This window comes from Puma concolor, chromosome C1, assembly GCF_028749965.1.
Source record: "Puma concolor isolate L17-30 chromosome C1, mPumCon1.1.hap2, whole genome shotgun sequence".
NCBI lineage: Eukaryota > Metazoa > Chordata > Mammalia > Carnivora > Felidae > Puma > Puma concolor.
Genome location: NC_141674.1, coordinates 15,406,159 through 15,424,739, shown reverse-complemented (window position 1 = coordinate 15,424,739; position 18,581 = coordinate 15,406,159). Strand labels below are relative to the sequence as shown.

General features: G+C 37.6%; 1 protein-coding gene across 43 annotated transcripts in view; it reads left to right on the top strand.

Moving 5' to 3' along the window:
- Nucleotides 1–18,581, top strand: part of EIF4G3 (eukaryotic translation initiation factor 4 gamma 3) — a 315,852-nt gene that overhangs the window by 163,961 nt on the left and 133,310 nt on the right. For 30 of the 43 annotated variants that reach the window (XM_086715923.1, XM_086715919.1, XM_086715905.1 and 27 more), the window contains 3 exons: nucleotides 10,365–10,385; nucleotides 11,264–11,443; nucleotides 12,039–12,153. In XM_086715923.1, the coding sequence (XP_086572049.1) occupies nucleotides 10,365–10,385; nucleotides 11,264–11,443; nucleotides 12,039–12,153 (316 nt within the window). The remainder of the gene's footprint in view (nucleotides 1–10,364; nucleotides 10,386–11,263; nucleotides 11,444–12,038; nucleotides 12,154–18,581) is intronic. The other 13 variants (XM_086715926.1, XM_086715928.1, XM_086715925.1 and 10 more) reach the window with 1 other exon arrangement.

The window sequence follows — 18,581 nt, the reverse complement described above, 5'->3', positions numbered from 1 at the left end:
CAGCTGTTTTAACCAGATCTTTTTCTGAGCCTCAGTTCCCTCCTATGTAAAATGGGGATAAATACCCTTTACATTAGAGATAAGATTCCTAAGGCATCTGACACAAAGTGAACAGTCAATAAGTGGTAGCTGTTTTTAATATTATTATGCAATATAATATGGTTTGATAAAGCAAGAGAAAAGTTACCAGTGTTTACCTGTGTTATCATAGTTAGAATTCTTACTACTGAGTAAATGGACATTGTTTCATTAAAGGATTTCTTTGTCTACCCGTGATTTAATACAAGGCTCTGTTTCTCAAAATACAGTTTTTCCAAGTTAGAGGATGTAAAAGCCAAGCAAAATCTGAGATTCCAAAGACACTTTGCAGGAGAACTCCGAGGTGATTGTATGAAGTGGATGGCAGTTCTTTGGATTAGATGAAGAAATAAAACTCGGGTAGTTTTTAGTATCAACAGACAGTATTGTTAAAGTACTTGAAGAGCTTGGCATTTGGTGTCAGCTAGACCTAGGTTTGACTCTTCTTTATTAACTGAGTGGTTTGGGGTAAGTTATTCACTGCTCTCAGCCTTTGTTTTCTCATTTGTGAAAGGGGCACTGTATTAATACCCATCTTAGGACTGATAGGAAGAGTAAATGAGGGAGTGCAAGTAAACTGATTAGCAATGTTTAGCACATACCAAGAATATATGGGGTAAGATTACTAATAATTTAAAAAAAAAGATAATCTCTTAAGTTAAAAAGATTGATTATTAATTTTAAAAAATGTTTAGTCGAGGACCATAGAGGCCAGGCTTAAATTTTAGTCAGGGATCAATCCAGTAAGACCACTAACAGAAAAATCTGGGATATCTCTGTTCAAGAAGTAGAGTAGAAAGAAACTGTTGTTTAAGTAAAAACATTTTTGAACTCCTTCATATAAGGCTAAATGTTTCTATTATTTCTATTCAATAGTGATGGTCTTCAAAGGGGGATGTTGTATTTAAGCCTTTACAAATAGTCTTTTTTGGGAAAATCTGTCTTCTGAACTTTCTTCTGAGCCTGAAGTCTTATGATATGCTTTGTCGTTCTTCCATTTCAAAAACCAAGGAAAACTTTAAGGAGTCTTGTGACAAGAGGTTGATTTCAGTTCTAAAATCATTTTTCATGTGTAATAGGACTCACTCAAAAAAGTATTGGCAGATTGGTCCTTTATCTAGCTATAGGATGATACTTGTGAAATTATGGCGTGTTTTAACCATTAAAAAAATTGGAATCACGTATGTGTGTATACTTATTACTTATTCATCAACAAGGAAGATAATGACTTCCTGACACTAGTTCTTAAAGATAGATTCTTGAGATGCAGCATAAACACAGAGCATTGCTTTTGGATACAAAAACTTTAGGTATCTGGGTGTTTCTACTCTGGCATTCCCCTCTTTCTAAATGCCAGTTAGAATTTTTTCATTACACCACAGAGAATTAAGTAAGGAAATAATGTGACTTTGGTTGAGGCAGTAGCAGTAATGAGTGACCTTGGACTAGAGGAGGGAGGGGCTTGGTGTTGAAGTGACGACTGCTGAGCAGGAGCTGCCTGAACCAGTATTAACGGCATAGAGCATGTTAGAAAGAGTTCGCTCTTCTGGGTCCATAGATGTACAGACTAGTTTGGTTTGTTTCACCGTGGAATAGATATTGGCATTTTGGGTGGGATCACCAGTTATGAAAAGCTTCCCTGTAAATTACAGTTCATTAGGCAACCTTAGGGCTCTAAGTGCCAGTCGGATTCCCCAGTGACAATTAAAAAACAAAACAAAAACACCTTCATACATTTCCAAATAACCCCAGTGGAGGTGATACTGTTTCTCATTTGAGAATCACTGGCTGAAGTCGGTATTTAAAATGATCTCCTCAGATCTAACGACAGTTAGAGGTTCATAGAGGAGATGCTCATAAGACAAAACCGTACGTAGAGACTTGTATAGTGAAATCAGTACAATGAAAAACATTGAGTGGTTTACAGAGAATACGTTTTTAAAGGGAAAACATCTGTGTCCTATATTAGTTTTGGTTTGTTGTGAATTGAAGGCACAAGTGGTTTTTTCAGTTATGGTGGTTTCCTTTGACCAGAAAGCATTAAATTGAGAGTTAGAATTAGTGAATATGTTTCTCACTTTTCCTTTATTGCATTGCATTGTTCATCAGTGGCTCCCTTTCTGATCACATATCCTTTCATGCTTTGATCTTTTTTCAGAAAATAATTTGATTGATGCTGGATGATGTTCCTATGATTGCTGTTTCCAAAGTCCAACAGTAAATACATAACTTTTTGTGAATGCTTAGTAACAATTGTTTCTCTGAACATTATGAAGAAAATAAGTAACTGTTGTTTCGATAAGCTAGTTGCGGGTAATTGCTTGTGAAAAGAAAACATGATTGTCCAGGCTAGTAATCTAGGACCTATATATATATATATTTTTTTCTTCTTTGTACAAAGTGAAGTACCTGAATTGAAATGAAACATGTAAGATTTTGGATAGCAAATCTTTTTAGTTTAATAGAACCAAGAAACTGTTACAGAATGTATTTCTTGGGACTACTTTTATTTAGAATATGTTTATGTGTGGCCAGCCAGTGTTCTTATTTAGTCCTTCTAGTCAGGGATACCATGCTCTAGTTAGAATTATGTCAGCCATGTCTTCTTCCAGTGTCATTAGTTTTTGGCTTTTGCAGAAATTCTTCAGGTTAATTAGGATGTTCTTTTCTTTTTGGCATTTTGCAGTCCGAAGACAGCTTTAGATTAGAATAACAGTTTTCTTCAAGGGTGAAAGAAGTACTAAGTAATTTTATATGCGAACACCCTTGGCTTGAGAAATATGTCAACTATTTTTACTCTGGTGTTTGAAAATCCCAAGGTAATTAGAAACTGAAAGAACAGAACAGAACGTACACTCATAAGTGAAACAAGTCACTTGGTATAATGTAGATTCTGACTTGTGTTATTTTCATGTTTGGTAGCTGAAATTTGTGTAGTTGTGGTTTGAAGTTACTTGTGTTCCTGTCCTTATTTTACTTTTGGGTTTCACAACAGGGATCAAGTGTTGGTTTTATACTACGGCTGAGTAGTCTTTGCATTTTGAGAAAGACCAGGGAATTGGTATTTAAGAGTGTTCATAAAACAAAAAATATTCTGCGGTGTGTCGATACGTGATTTTAGTTCACATAGTATTGACAAGTGTTGGAGAATATGCCATATTCAGAGCAATTGGAGTTAGTATAAACAAATAAAAGCTTCATAAAACACAATAGTATTGGGCATCAAGGAAATATGTTACCTGGTGGCCAGCATTGAAACTGTGTGTGTGTTTTCCTGTTGTAGTTCTGTTCTTGTTGCTAAAAGATTAAAAGAAAACAGCTGGCTTATGTTGTTGTGTTGTGTTTTTTTCCATTATGACCCTTAAAGGTTTTTGTACTCAAAGTTGTGCTATTATATTTGAAGTCTTAGTTTCTGGTAGAGAAATATTTGTATTGCTCTAGGCACTTTCTTAAATTTGGAAAGTAAAATAAATGAAGGCTTAGGGCTTGCCTCTGGGGCCAGACCTGGCATATCAGAGTTTAATGGATATTACTTAGAAATCAGATCAAGCATTTATGCAGTCTTATGACCAGTGCTTAGATTTTTCAGAGTTTAAGTCAGTCATGGGCAATTTTATCTGGTGCCTTACTCACAAAAGCATTGTAAGGTTACAGCAGAGATAGTAAAGAAAATATAGGTTAGAAGTTGGCATAACGGGGAATCTTAGCTTTACTGCAAACTAACTTTGAGCATCAGATTTCTTATCTGAGAAATGATAAAACGTGCTCATAAATGATAAAGTATTGAAGTATTACAACAATAGCACCTATTTCCTAAGGGTGTTGTGAGCATCCCAGTGCCTGCCTGTCACGATCCCTTGCGCATAATAGATCCTTGGTAAATGTCAGTTTTCTTTAGCAATAAGACAGCCTGCCTTTCTTCTCCCTTTTCTCAGCCTATTTTTACCTATGAGTAGAGTGTTCTACAAGGATGTTCCTTTCCCAGACTCTACATTATGATCAGACAGAACACCTTCTGTTCCTGACAGAATCCTTAGGGTTTTGTTTTTTGTTTTTTTGTCGGCCATCTGACGTAATCCTCTAGGGCAGTACTTTCTTTTTTTTTTTTTTTTATTTATTTTTTTTTTTAAATTTTTTTTTTCAACGTTTATTTATTTTTTTGGGACAGAGAGAGACAGAGCATGAATGGGGGAGGAGCAGAGAGAGAGGGAGACACAGAATCGGAAACAGGCTCCAGGCTCTGAGCCATCAGCCCAGAGCCTGACGCGGGGCTCGAACTCACGGACCGCGAGATCGTGACCTGGCTGAAGTCGGACGCTTAACCGACTGCGCCACCCAGGCGTAGGGCAGTACTTTCTAATAGAACTTTCTGTGATGGTGAAAACGTTCTGTGTCTGTACTGTTCACTATAGTAGCTACTAGTCACATGTGGCTGCTGAGCACTTGAACTGTGCAATGCAGTTGAAGAACTGAATTTTTAATTTAATGTTAATTTAAGTAATCAAATATGGCTAGTGGCTATTGTATTGGAAAACTCAGCTCTAGGGTTTACATCTTCTAATTCTTAATGAAATGTTGAAGTATGTGATATTGGCCACATGCAGGGAAGATACACAAAGAATTTAGAATGTAATAGCCTTCATTATAAATTATTGTAAGTCAGTAGAATCTCTGGTTGATACTTGAGTGATATCCCATTATGTGGACTCTTTACTGCTTGTCCCTTTGTAACTTGCCAGAAAATCATAGCACTGTTATTTTCTCCAGAGTACTTCAGAATTTTTGAAGATATTAATCTAAAAAATTCATAATTGCAAATCTTACTGTTCTTCCAGGAGGCTGAACAATAAATTGCAGAAAGCTAGGTGTTTCAGAAGCATATTTTCGATACGGTTTTTATTGCTTTGCAAGTTAGTATTCAGTAGTTTTTTTCCCGCGTGGGAACTAATGTGATTGAATATGATTTTTCTAGTTGCTAAAAATGAATAGGTAATTTTCAGAGAACTTCTTTTTAAAACTTTTTTATTATATATGGAAATCTGTGACTTTTTTTCTTTCTCTTTTTTTAAGTTTATATATTTGTTTTGAGAGAAAGAACAGGGAGAGAGACAGAGACAGAATCCCAAGCAGGTTCCACCCTGTGAACGTGGAGCCCGACTTGGAGCTCAAACTCCCGAACCGTGAGATCATGACCTGAGCCAAAACCAAGAGCCAGACAGTTAACTGACTGAGCCACCCAGGCACCACCGGAGAACTTTTTTTTCCTTTTAAGTTTGTTTGTTTATTTAGAGAGAAAGAGAGAGAGAGAGAGAACATGCACAGAGAGGACAGGGGCAGAGAAAGAGGGAGAGAGAGAATCCCAAGCAGACTTCGCTCTGTCAGCACGGAACCCGTGAACCGTGAGATCAAGACCTGAGACAAGAGTCGGATGCTTAACTAACTGAGCCACCCAGGCGCCCCATGAGAACTTCGAGGTGTTATGTAGATTTTAGAGATCCCCTTGTCTTTTGATGATTTTAGAAAGGGGAATTCATGAGAAGTGATATAATTACCAGCATCTTCAAAAAACAATTATTACTAATGTGTCCAGGAAACTTTTGGTAATGATATCATTATCACATCTGTAGAAGGATTTTCTAAGAGGTAACATTTTTCCTCTGGCTTCTGGAATGTTTCAGTGGAAGTCGGCTATCACAAGTACTCTAAATTTAGCCTCTCTTTTAAATGTGCCTTAGCCCTTTGGAGCTTCCCAAAGTACTACCTCAAATGAGGGCTGATGCTTTTCTTTGCCATCCTCCTGGTGTATTAGTAGACAGTTGGAAGATAAAAGACATTTATTTATTTATGTATGTATGTATGTATGTATGTATTTTTTAACGTTTATTTATTTTTGAGACAGAGAGAGACAGAGCATGAATGGGGGAGGGTCAGAGAGAGAGAGGGAGACACAGAATCTGAAACAGGCTCCAGGCTCCGAGCTGTCAGCACAGAGCCTGACGCGGGGCTCGAACTCACGGACCGCGAGATCATGACCTGAGCCGAAGTCGGCCACTTAACCGACTGGGCCACCCAGGCGCCCCAAAGGACTTTTAACCCAGATTGAAATCCAGTTTGGAGATGATACTTGTGTTGTACACAATTCCTCCCTTCTTAACCTAGTCTTTTTCAGCATTTTCATCAGTGACTTGGTTAAATGATATGCCTGTCAAATTTGCTGATGCTTATGTGGTTTTGACACTGCATGATATATTCAGACTCTAAAAGTATCTCTACAGTCTGAAATGATGGGTTGAAATTTGCCAGTTAATTTTTTTTTTTAATTTTTAAAAAAATTTTTATGTTTATTTATTTTTGAGAGAGAGAGACAAAGTGCAAGTGGGGTAGGAGCAGAGAGGGAGGGAGACACAGAATCCAAAGCAGGCTCCAGACTCTGAGCCGGGAGCACAGAGCCTGATGTGGGGCTCGTACTCACCAACTGTGAGATCATGACCTGAGCCGAAGTTGGATGCTCAACCAATTGAGCCACCCAGGCATCCCTAAATTTGCCAGATAAATTTTCAAAAGAACAATATGCAAGATTCCCTTGTATGTTCCTGTACAAGAACACCTCTTTATGAGTACATACAAAAGTGAAGAGCATGACTTATTTTTAGGATATATGTAAAGAAGACTGAAGGGTTTTTAAAAGATTGTATGTAACTCAGTACCAATCAGTAGTAAAATGTGGTTGACAGAAGCTCTTCTGTTGTTCTTGGTTTTATTAGTAGAAATGTAGTCAGCCAGAATCAGAGACAGATGTTTCTCTTTCATTTAGCAACAGATACATTTATTGAGTGAAGCCAGGTATGTTCTGGGAAGACGCCACCTGGATAGTTGTGTTTGGTTCTCTATTTAGTCAGACTTGGAGCAGTGGAAACCTATTGAGAGAAACCTGAAGAGAGAATTCAGAATCTTGGTTCAAGGGATAGAACGTGGAGGGTAATTATTGGCTTTGAACAAAAAGTAGACGGTGTGAAAGTTGGCAGTGATGGCTGTCTTCAGATAACTACCATGGTAGAAGGATTTGACGTTGATGTGATTTTAGGAATAGTTATTGGACCAGAGGGTAGATGACACAGAGAGAGAAATTTAGAGCCAGTAGAAGGGAAGACCTCTGCTGTGTCAGAACTCCATTTAACAATGAAACGGAACTGTGTCTTGGGTTGCTCAAGTTTCATAACCTCAAGGCCATTTCATATAAGAGATTTAAACTGTAGGTATGTGGTTAGATTAAATGGCCTGTACTGTCCTCACATCCAGGTGAGTTTGATTCTTTTAATGATTCTTCATCACTCATTAGACAGGCAAAGGGATTCTGAAGCATTGCAAGCAGTTTGGGAAGGCCCATTCACATTTACACCTTCTTTTTCATAACCTGTGGTTTTCTGCCATGCCCACCCACAGATTTTAAATTTCCTGTCCCACTATTAAATCATAATCTAAATTCACAGTTGAATGGCTAGGAGAGAGTGCAAAAAAGAGAATTCATCTCTTTTTATGTCTTTGTTTTTCCAGCCGTTACACCTTTTCTAGTTCTATTGATACTAGAATCTTGTGTGTGTCTGCACACACATGCTGCGGGAGTGGGGAGCGAGGGAAGGAGGGTCGGAAGGAACTTCTTAAAGGGGAAAAATAAGCTCCAGATCGCCTGCCCCTGTAAAAATCTTAATGCAGTGAGATTGAGTAAAAGTAGGTCTGTTAAATGTTGTACCAAGCATGTAAAAGCATATGAACAGGTATCAGTTACTTTAAGGGAGATAGAGAATTAGAATCTTATAGGTAGAAGAAATTTGTTTTCCTGAAGAATAAGCATGAATTTTGTGAAGTAACCGATGGAGCATTTTTCTTACCAGGAATCAGTTCTGGTTGAGGGATATGCAGCCCTTAGTGCATTGGATAAAGGTCTCAACACATCCGTGCAGCCTCTGAAAAAATGTCTTCTGACTGACAGTTGTTGGAAAATATGAGGGGTGTTCCACTTCGTGAGAAGTGGAGTGTGTAACATTTAAAGTTAGAGACCTAAACCTGACTGTGTTTAAATTCCGGATAGGAGACCTTTAGTAAGGTACTTGATCTCCAGTCCTTCAATTTTCCCTTATATCTAATGGGAGTGATAATAGTACCTGCCTTAGAGGTGTGTTGTGAGAATAATTTAATATATATGTAAAAGGTTTTGAGTGGTTGCTGGTAGGTAGTAAGTGCTATATAAATCTCCACTCTTATTTAGTGTGCATATATGAATACATTTTTCTACATTGCTTCAAAGCTGAAATCTTAGTGTATTAAAAAAAGCATGTCTACATAACCACAAATTTTGTGTTTTATTGAGTTCAGCTACACGTTAATATTAGCAGTAATATTAACAGTAATATCGTTTCTTTTTTTAAACCACTGAAGAAGATAGTCTTACTGCTATTCCGAATCCTCCTTGAATCAGCTGTAATCGCAGTTACTGTAAACAGAGTGGTTAAAAACCCCAGCAGAGGAGTTGGAAAAGAGTGCCAAGAAAAGGACTCACATATAGTAAACTGTTAGAATTGTGGGGAAACTCTGACCGTATCTGCTTTTCTTGCTCTATACAACTCAATAGCATTGTGTCTCTTCAGGCAGTAAATACTTTGACAGAATTTGATGATAATATAACCACAGTAGATCATCACCTGTTCTGTTTGATACTGTCCTTATCTTGGCTGCCCTCTAGAGTTGGTGGAAAAGGATCTTACAGGAGTAAGATTTCTGTCTACTATATCTAATATCTAGTAATGCTCAATTAGTTGAGCAGAGGAATGACTATTCTCTCCTTGAGACCTGTAATAGTTCTGTGGCCCCCAGTACATTAACCAAGTTATAAAAATGCTTAAGTTCATTCCTAAAATATGTTTATAGCTCACATACATTGATGAGTAATAGATTTTACCTGCTGTGTAATTCAGAGAAGTGAAGTCTAGGGTGGAAAGCTTACTAGTTGAGTGTTCTTGGTTGAAGTCAACAGAAATTCTTGTGTCTGTTACCAACACTGTGTCGGTGGAAATAACTAGAAGACTATTGCTGTTGGTGTGGTCCCAGCCCAGGTTCCTGTATTACCAACTTTGCTTCTTGTACTTTCTTTTCATCTCCATCAGCTACTCTCTATGGCCTCCCTCATTTACTCCATTCTCCTGCTGTACTGTCTGTTGTTTTTCTGTGACTTAATCTCTTTAGGGCTTTCTTTGTCCTGGGTTATGAAGGCCAAATGGGGATGAGCCTTGGGCGCTGGATCCTAATCCTTCCGATTGAGCACAGGATGAAAAGTTATTTCTTCTATCACATTTGGGTAGCTTGATGCTTAAGAAGAGTAAGACAGGATATGACCAGAGTGGGCCCACAGGTCAAAGCTCATCCTTGCCTTTATTTGGGCCAGTAGAAGTACTCATGTCTGGAATATGAAACAACTCAGGAGATTTTGGAGCTAGACCACATTTTAAGAATAGTTTTATATTTCCCCATTTTAAAGCTTTAAGTGGCCTCTTATATACTGTGGTAGTGGAGAGGTTCCTGTCCTGAAGGGTCTGATAAATTTTGAAAAGCCTAGTTATTTCTTAGGACTTCTGTAAACTTTTTTTTAAATTAATTTATTTATTTTGAGAGAGTGAGCGAGTCAGGGAGGGGCAGAGAGAGAGGGAAAGAAATAGAATCCCAAGCAGGCTCTTTGCTGTCAGCATGCAGACCAATGAGGGGCTCGATCTCATGAACCATGAAATCAACAAGAGTCGGATGCTTAACCAACTGAGCCACCCAGGCGCCCCTGTAAACTTTAAAATAATGAATGGCACTTTTATTATTACCTCTTTTCTCCATTAAAAATGGAGAGTGGATCATAGAGAAGCTGAATAACTAATGCCAAATTACATAATGGGTGTCTGTAGAGCCAATAGTAGGAATCAGTAGTCCCAACTGTACTTGTGCTAATAAGTAGACATATCCTCTCAAGCTGTTATAACTTGTGGCTACTACTAGAATATTTTTGCCACTGGATTTATTTATTTTCAATTAAATATGATTTGGTTCTTCAATTCCACGTGTCCTTGAATTCTCAAGTGGAGAATTGTCATTCTGATTTTCTAATCTTCCTTCTTTTCCTGTTATTACTAAATACAAAGATATTTTTGTTGAGCTGCATGCTGTGTCCTACCCCTTCCTACTGATCTATAAGCTTTTCCATTGGCTTTCTTTCTGTTTCCTGCTGCTTTCTTGCTTCATAATTGAAGGGAGGATTCAGACCCATCCAGGTAACAACTACTGGTTCTGCATGGCCTCTTTATTGCTCTATTCCCTTATTATTATTACAGTGAGACAATTACAGTTGATTGTTGCTGATGATTATACATGCATTTATGGTGGGAATTTACAATTGGTATATTGTTTCAAGGCTTGTAAGCCTGCAGTGAGAACCATAAATGACCACAGGTACTGGCTGCTATTTGATACATTTGAGTTCTCTTCCTTCCAGACCATTCTTAAGTCTGTCTAGATTTGTCACTTCTCTTGCAAACTATTCAAGAAAGTAAAATTGGATTCGATTTAATATGGGTTGCCACTTTTTAGGAAAGGAAGGCCATTCCCATCACCCTATAGGTAGTTTTAATTTAACTTGACTGAGATGAAAGTATTTATATCCAGGTTGATTTCTTGTTCTTCTAAATATTTTATAAATTACTTGAATGGTAGTTTTTAGGTGACTGCTTTTAATTTTTAATAAGTTGATTATGAGCCACCTACTCTTAGTGAAATAATCAGTACTTTTATATAGTAGAACGAGTTTTAGAGAGACAAGCTTTTGTTACATTTTATCACAGATTTTAAAATTAATAATTATGGTATAGAATTTTTAGTTTAAATTAGCTGAGACTTCATTTTAAAAGTGAGACCGCCCTGTTTTCATATGTGTGACAGCATTGATCACAACTTGACTTAGTGTGCCTAGTGTAGGATATGTTTTTTGATCCCAGCCATAGACAGTTTGTCTCTTTCCATGTACATTGTATTTTCAATTAAAGTTGATAACCTTTTTATTAGTGGAAAAAAGGAGAAAGCTCAAGATAGTAAAATTTACGTATTTCCCTTTGTAAACAATATATATATAAATATTTGTTTCTCCCCTCCTCAGTTTTTTCAGAGGCCTCAGATACAGCCTCCTAGAGCTACCATCCCGAACAGCAGTCCTTCCATTCGTCCTGGTGCACAGACACCCACTGCAGTGTATCAGGCCAATCAGCACATCATGATGGTTAACCATCTACCCATGCCGTACCCAGTGCCCCAGGGCCCTCAGTACTGTATCCCACAGGTAAAGTATCTCTCAGGTCTGTGTGGTCCAGCAGTAGAGTGGGGATTTACTCACATTCTCATCAGAGGAAGCAGGTAGGGTGGGTGATAGCAGTGGTTTTTTAGTAACATATATGTGAACTTTCTTGGTGGTTATAAGTCTTGCCATTTTGTCATTTTCCATAATATTGTAAGGAGATATTTCTACATCTCTTTACTTAAGTTTTTCTAAGCTGTTAGAGGAATTATTTTTATCTCCTGGCTTTCCCCCATCCCTTCCTCACATCCAACTTCTCTAAAATAGACTCAGTAATTAATGTTGTTCCTGTGATATCATTCAATTTCGTTGAAAGCTACCAGCCTGAAATAATTTTACAGTGAGCTGATGTCGGTCTGTGCACTGATTTGCTGTAAGGTTTTACCTAATGCATATCTTTCTCTCCATCCTCACTGCATCTTGATGGCAAGCAAACATTTTTTAATGTATTTAACCAAGTGTTTTCATTTTATTTAAGTAATTCTCTTATATATACACACACATACACACAGCTCTTTGTTTATTTTATAGTAAGCTACCTTCATATTATTTATAAATGTCTTTAATTTCTTTTTTCTAGTACCGTCATAGTGGCCCTCCGTATGTTGGGCCCCCACAACAATATCCAGTTCAACCACCAGGGCCAGGGCCTTTTTATCCTGGACCAGGACCTGGGGACTTCCCCAATGCTTATGGTAAGTATGTATGAAATATTGAGCAAGTTCTGCTACTTTGTTGTGTTTTATTTCATTTTGTTGTTTTGCTAATCAGTTTAGGCAGTGAGGTTTAGTGGTGTAAGGAATTTTTAAATAAAATGTTGCAAACAGTTCTGACCTGAAAGCCTTTTAGAGAATGGCTTACCAGGAAAGAGTATTACAGAAATATATTTAGTTAACGACGTCTTCTGAAAGAGCTGGTAATTGGAAAGAACCCATGTCTCAAGGTTCTGATATCTGAAACCAAATCATCATTACCTGGATTTTTACTGGATTTTTGCTGGTAGAATAAACATACAATTGACTATTGAACAGCACGGGTTTGGACTGCATGGACTCACTTATATATGGATTTTCTTTTCAGTAAATACAGTATGGTGTTATAAATGTATTTTTTCTTCTCTATGATTTTCTTAATAATGTTTTTTTCCAGCTTTTTTGTTAAGACTGTATACATGTAGTATATGTAACGTATAAAATATGTGTTAATCAACTATTAATTGGTAAGGCTTCTAATCAGCAGTAGGCTATTCGATGAAATTTTGAGAATTCCAAACTTATACATGGACATTGGCCTGGATGCAAGGGAGCCGAGTGTGCCCCTTACCTGTGCATTGTTCAAGGGGCAACTATACCTTATCTCCCTTCTGTGATTTCTTTTTGTCCAATCATTTATCACCATTTATCAAAGCCTTTGTTAATGTTTTCCTACTAGCATGTACTATCCACAAAGGCAAGGAATTTTGTTGTTTTGTTCACTGCTATATCCCTAGCACCTAGAGCAGTGACTAGTAGGCTGTTGGGGTAGGATGACTGAGTACAACTTTCAAAATGATACACTGTTAAAATGATACACTTTATAGCTTCATTAAGTGTCTCAAGTGTGTATATATAAGACACAGCTTTATTGAAGTATTTTTACTAAGAAATATTTGATATTTTCAAAACAACACATACTACCTACATGTGTTATTTTTGTTTTAAGTAGACTCCATGTCCGATATGGGGCTTGAACTCATGACCCTGACATTAAGAATTGTATACTCTACCTACAGAGTTAGCCAGACACTCCCATGTATGTGTTTTAGAGTAAAATAATAACATGTGCATCACCAGCTCTGACATAGAATGTTGCCAGGATTATCGAAGTGTTCCTTGTTTGCTCCTTCAACTTCATTTGAACTTGTAGTTTTCATACCACCTCAGTGCCTTGGTATTGGCACTTATTCTGCAAATTTAAATCCAGTTAAGATCGTTTAAGGGCGCCTGGGTGGCTCCGTCGGTTAAGTGTTTGACTTCAGCTCAGGTCGTGATCTCACGGTTTAAGAGTTTGAGCCCCGTGTGGGACTCCGTGCTGACAGCTCAGAGCCTGGAGCCTGCTTTGGATTCTGTGTCTCCCTCTCTCTCTGCCCCTCCCCCGCTCTCACTCTGTCTCTTTGTCTCAAAAATAAATAGAACGTTAAAAAAATTTTTTAATAAACATAAAAATAAATAAAATAATTTTTTTCATCTTTATGTATTTATTTTGAGAGAGAGCGAGCACAAGCAGAGGAGGGGCAGAAAAAGTGGGAGAGAGAGATTCCCAAGCAGGCTCTGCACCATCAGCTCAGAGCCTGATGCAGGGCTCAATCCCGTGAACCGTGAGATCATGACCTGAGCTGGAATCAAGAGCCAGATGCTCAACCGACTGAGGCACCCAGGTGTCCTAGTTAAAATTATTTTTAAGTATAAAATTGACTGTTGATATTACCTAGAATTTATTAAGTGGAAAGAAAACTATAAGGTGAGATTGTCTGTCAGAGTGAACATGCTAAAATCCACAGGATTTTCTTTCAATCGCATGTTGCAAAGGGAATGCAATTGTATATTCTAATTTATAAAATCAGTTTGAAAGATGTCTCACTAAATTCTAGTATGGAGGTGCCTGGGTGGCTCAGTTGATTGAGCATCCAACTGTTGATTTTGGCTCAGGTCATGATCCCAAATTGGTGGGATCACACTCCATGTTGGATCCTGCACTGAGCATGGAGCCTGCTTGGGATTCTCCCTCTCCCTTCCCCCTTCCTCCCCCTTCCTCTCCCCCCCCCCCCCCCGGTGCCCTCCCTCTCTGTCTCTAAAAAAAATAAAAATACATGAAATCTAGTCTATTTATTTATAAATAATATAAATGGCTTTTTGACTCAGAAAATGTCATTAAAATTCTATTATAAATCTGTGCTAGCCCCCTTTATTGCTCTTAATATTACTACAGTATATATAGAAACAATATAGATGAGTTTATAAGTAGGGAAGTATTTTGCTGATTTGTGTATACAATATTATAACATATTTGGCTTTATTTCTATTATATACAGACCGTATTTGTTTATTTTCACAAAAAGCAGGATATTGAGGGGCAGTTATATCTCAGATATTGTTGATGTCTGTTCCCTTTGTTAGATATTCTTTCTTCCTGGGGAAATTCTTATGCAGATCCAATATCCATTAAGTAGGCAATTTGTCATCCAGATTAAAGCACTGTTTCCCTAGTTTCCTTAAGATGAGAAAAACGTCTTAAAATAATTTTTCGTTATGAAAGTAACCAATTTAGTGATGAAAAATACAAATAATATAGAATATATGAAGTTGAAAGATCCAATTTTTCTCCCTACTCCTCTCCCTAAAGAAATAATGATTTAACAGATCAATACATACTTTTTCACTTACATTTAAATGATTTTTAATACAAATGGACATACACAATTTATAATGTTCTAAGACTTCCTGGTTCTCCCTCACCCCCCTCACCACCACCCCCACCCCCACCCCCCCCATCTCACAATATATTCTTGGGCATCTTTCCATTTTATTATCTACAGAATTTCAAGCTACATAGTTTTCCATTTTAGCAATGAATCATAATTTATAATCCAGTCTTCTCATAGGAAGTTTACATTATCTTCATTATTTGGGCATATATTTTAGTTGTAAAGATTACTACTAGTTAATATGCTTTTCTGTCAGACTTAAAAGCTCTGATCTAGTAGTTTCCATTGATTATAGGTTCTTCAGCTATACCACCTTGAGGCAGCTGTTGTATCCTTATGGTCTAGAAGCCAAAAACATCCCCCTTCCTATTTTCTTTTCTTGGAATCTTCTCTTGGATCCATCTAATCCTGATGCCCCCCCTTTACTCTCTTTCCTCTTTTGCCCTAATCTTGGGTTCAGGTTAAAAGTGAATATAGAGGAGTACCTGGGTGGCTCAGTCGGTTAAGTGTCTTTTGATTTCAGCTTAGGTCATGATTTCAGGGTTTGTGGGATGGAGCCCTGTGTGTGCCCTCTGTGCTGTCAGCACAGAGCCTGCTTGGGATTCTCTCTCTCTTCTCTCTCCCTGCCCCTCCCCTGCTCAAGCTCTTGCTCTCTCAAAATAAATAAACTAAAAAAAAAAAAAAAAAAAGCTAACTAATCTAAATCCTGTGTATTTAAATTATGTAAAAGTGTGCACGTGGACTGAAGTGGCTAACACAATTTTTTAATTTTCAAAGAATTGGGGCCCCTGGGTGGGTTTGTCAGTTAAATGTCCAACTCTTGATTTCAGCTCACATCATGATCTCATGGTTCATGAGTTTTGAGCCCTGCATTGGACTCTGTGCTGGCAGTGCAGAGCCTGCTTGGGATTCTCTCTGGCTCTCTACTCCACCCATGCTCTTTCTCTGTCAGTCTCAAAATAAAGAAAGAAATAAACTTAAAAAAAATAAATAAAAGGCATCAGGTATAGGGATCAGATCCTAATTCTCTGTTCTGAAGGACAGCAGTCCTATCTTCTAGGGCAGAGGACCTTCCTCTGGCTGAACTGGTGAGGAACGAATCCTAGTCTCATTCCTTCCTGCCTACTTTTCAGAATTCTTAGTTCTTAGTCCTTAGCTTTTAGTTCATTCTAGTGTACTAACATTTTATTCCTCTCTTGGGTTTAAATCTTGAAGCAGTGATTCTCAAAGATTATTTTTACTTGCCATGAAGTTCAGTAATCAAGATCATAGAATTCTAATTCTTGCAGTGTTTACAGTGTTGTGGAAAAATAACTAATGAGTAGTATTTGCTCAATGTCATTTTTCAGGTTTTCTCTTATTGCTGTTTTCTTAAATATTTCGATGCCTGTTACAGCAGGAAAGTACCTCAGGAAGACTAAAATTATTTCCAGGCCAACACTAGGGGTGATGGCCCAAGGTGTAAAAAATTAGGTTTGGGAACAAAGACGTGTGGTTAGCAGTGACAGTGATACTGAGAAAGATAAAAAAAAGTTTGAGAATTTACCTGGTAAAAGGTCCCATTCTCCCTTGCTTCAAACCAGCACTTTTCCTTTTTTTTTTTTTTTTTTTTTAACTCTATCCTGTGATTTCTCCCTCCCCCTTTCATTTTCATTCTACTTTTTTCCTGAGCTTCATGGTGATTGGGTATGATATTCAGTTTCTGAGAACTGAGAGATTTGTTCATTGTTCCCCATGATGCATAGAGGTGGGAAACTTTACAGCATCTTAAGTTGAATTTGATTGTGTATTTGTGTAGTGTTAATATTTTGATTATTGATGTGGTTGTATACCAACGTTACTATTCTTGGATATTACAGGATAAATTGGTGTTAATTTGCCAACCTGCATATTTAGCCACTATGTTTATTTTTTTTCTATAGAAAATTTGAAGTTTTGAAAGGTTTTTGGAAGACCTGCAGTGTATAAGACAGTGTGTTAGGTAGGGGCTCCTGGGTTAAAGTAATGGCTAGATAGTGGCTCAGTCTGTCAAATGTCCAACTCTTGATTTCAGCTTCTCGTGATCTAAAGGTTCATGAGCCCAAACATCATTGGGCTCCACGCTGACAGTGCAGATCTGCTTAGGATTTTCTCTCTCTCCCTCTCTCTCTGCCACTCGCTCACACACACATTCTCTCTCAAAATAAATAAATAAACTTAAAAAACAAGAAAAAAGACAAGGGCACCTTGGTGGCTTAGTCAGTTAAGCCTCTGACTCTTGGTTTCGGCTTAGGTCATTATCTTGGTGGTTTGTGAGTTCGAGCCCCACATTGGGCTCCGCACTGGTGTGGAGTCTGCCTCAGATTCTGTCTCTCTCCCTCTCTCTCTGCCACTCCCCTGCTCGTGCTCTTTCTCTGCCTGTCAAAATGAATAAATAAACTTAAAAATTAAAAAAAAAAAAAAAAAAGAAGGTGACATGCTAGGTATTTGTAGAATTTAGATGTTAAGATACTCTTCCTGCCTTTCAGGATTGTACAGTGCATTTATTTGACATTTGTGTTTAGGGTTTTATTAATGGGAAGAACTGTAAATGCTGACTAGACCATTGGTTCCCAGATTTTTCAATGTCCTGGTCAAATAAAAATTTTAAAAAGTAAAGTAAAATAAAAGAAGAAACATACAAGACTATTAGATTTTTTACTTTTGCCAATAAGACTTGTAAAGAAAACGGCTATTTAATGTTAGTATCATTTCATATAGGAAGACTGTTTTAAAAACAAAGGAACAAGACTGAAATAATTTCAAAATAGTAACAGACCTTTCCAAAATGTCAAGTTGGCAAGCCTATAGTTGTGTCTCTGTGTGTGTTATCATAATGTGGTTATTCTTGTATAAATTTTGCCATATATCATTAATACATTTTGTGTAGACTAGGGTTTGGAGAATCACAGGGATCAGGATAAAAAAATGCCAGCCCTTTTTCTATAAAGGGCAGTATTATAGGTTTTGCAGGCCATTTGGTCTCTGTTGTTACAACTACTCAACTCTTGCCATTTATTTATTTATTTATTTATTTATTTATGTTTATTATTTATTTTGAGAGAGAGAGGGAGAGACAGAATCCCACGCAGGTTCCATGCCATCAGCGAGGAGCCAGATATGGGGCTCAAACTCATGAACCATGAGATCAGGACCCAAGCTGAGGTCAAGAGTCAGATGTTCATCCAACTAAAGCCACCCAGGTGCTCCAACTCTTGCCATTTTAGTGAAAAAGCAACCATAGATAATAGATAAAATATTGTATGTGAGTGTCTTCCAATAAAACTTTACAAAATGAATGGCATTGCACTGGATTTAGCTTCTTGGTGTTAGTTGCCATACCCCTGATGTAGATAAAAGTGCTACATTCCATGCATGAGAAGTTCAGGGACATTGAGTAACAGGCCTAATTGATAAATGGTATGCAAAAGTTATTCACATTTTTAATAGAATAAAATTTTTTTTGTTTTTTAAAAAAATTGTTTTTGAGGGAGAAAGAGAGAGGGAGACCGAGAATCCCAAGCAGTCTCCACACTGTGAGCGCAGAGCCCAGTTCAGGGCTCAGTCTCACCAAACGTGAGATCATGACCTGAGCTGAAATCAAGAGTCTAACCCTTAACCGACTGAGCCACCTAGGTGCTC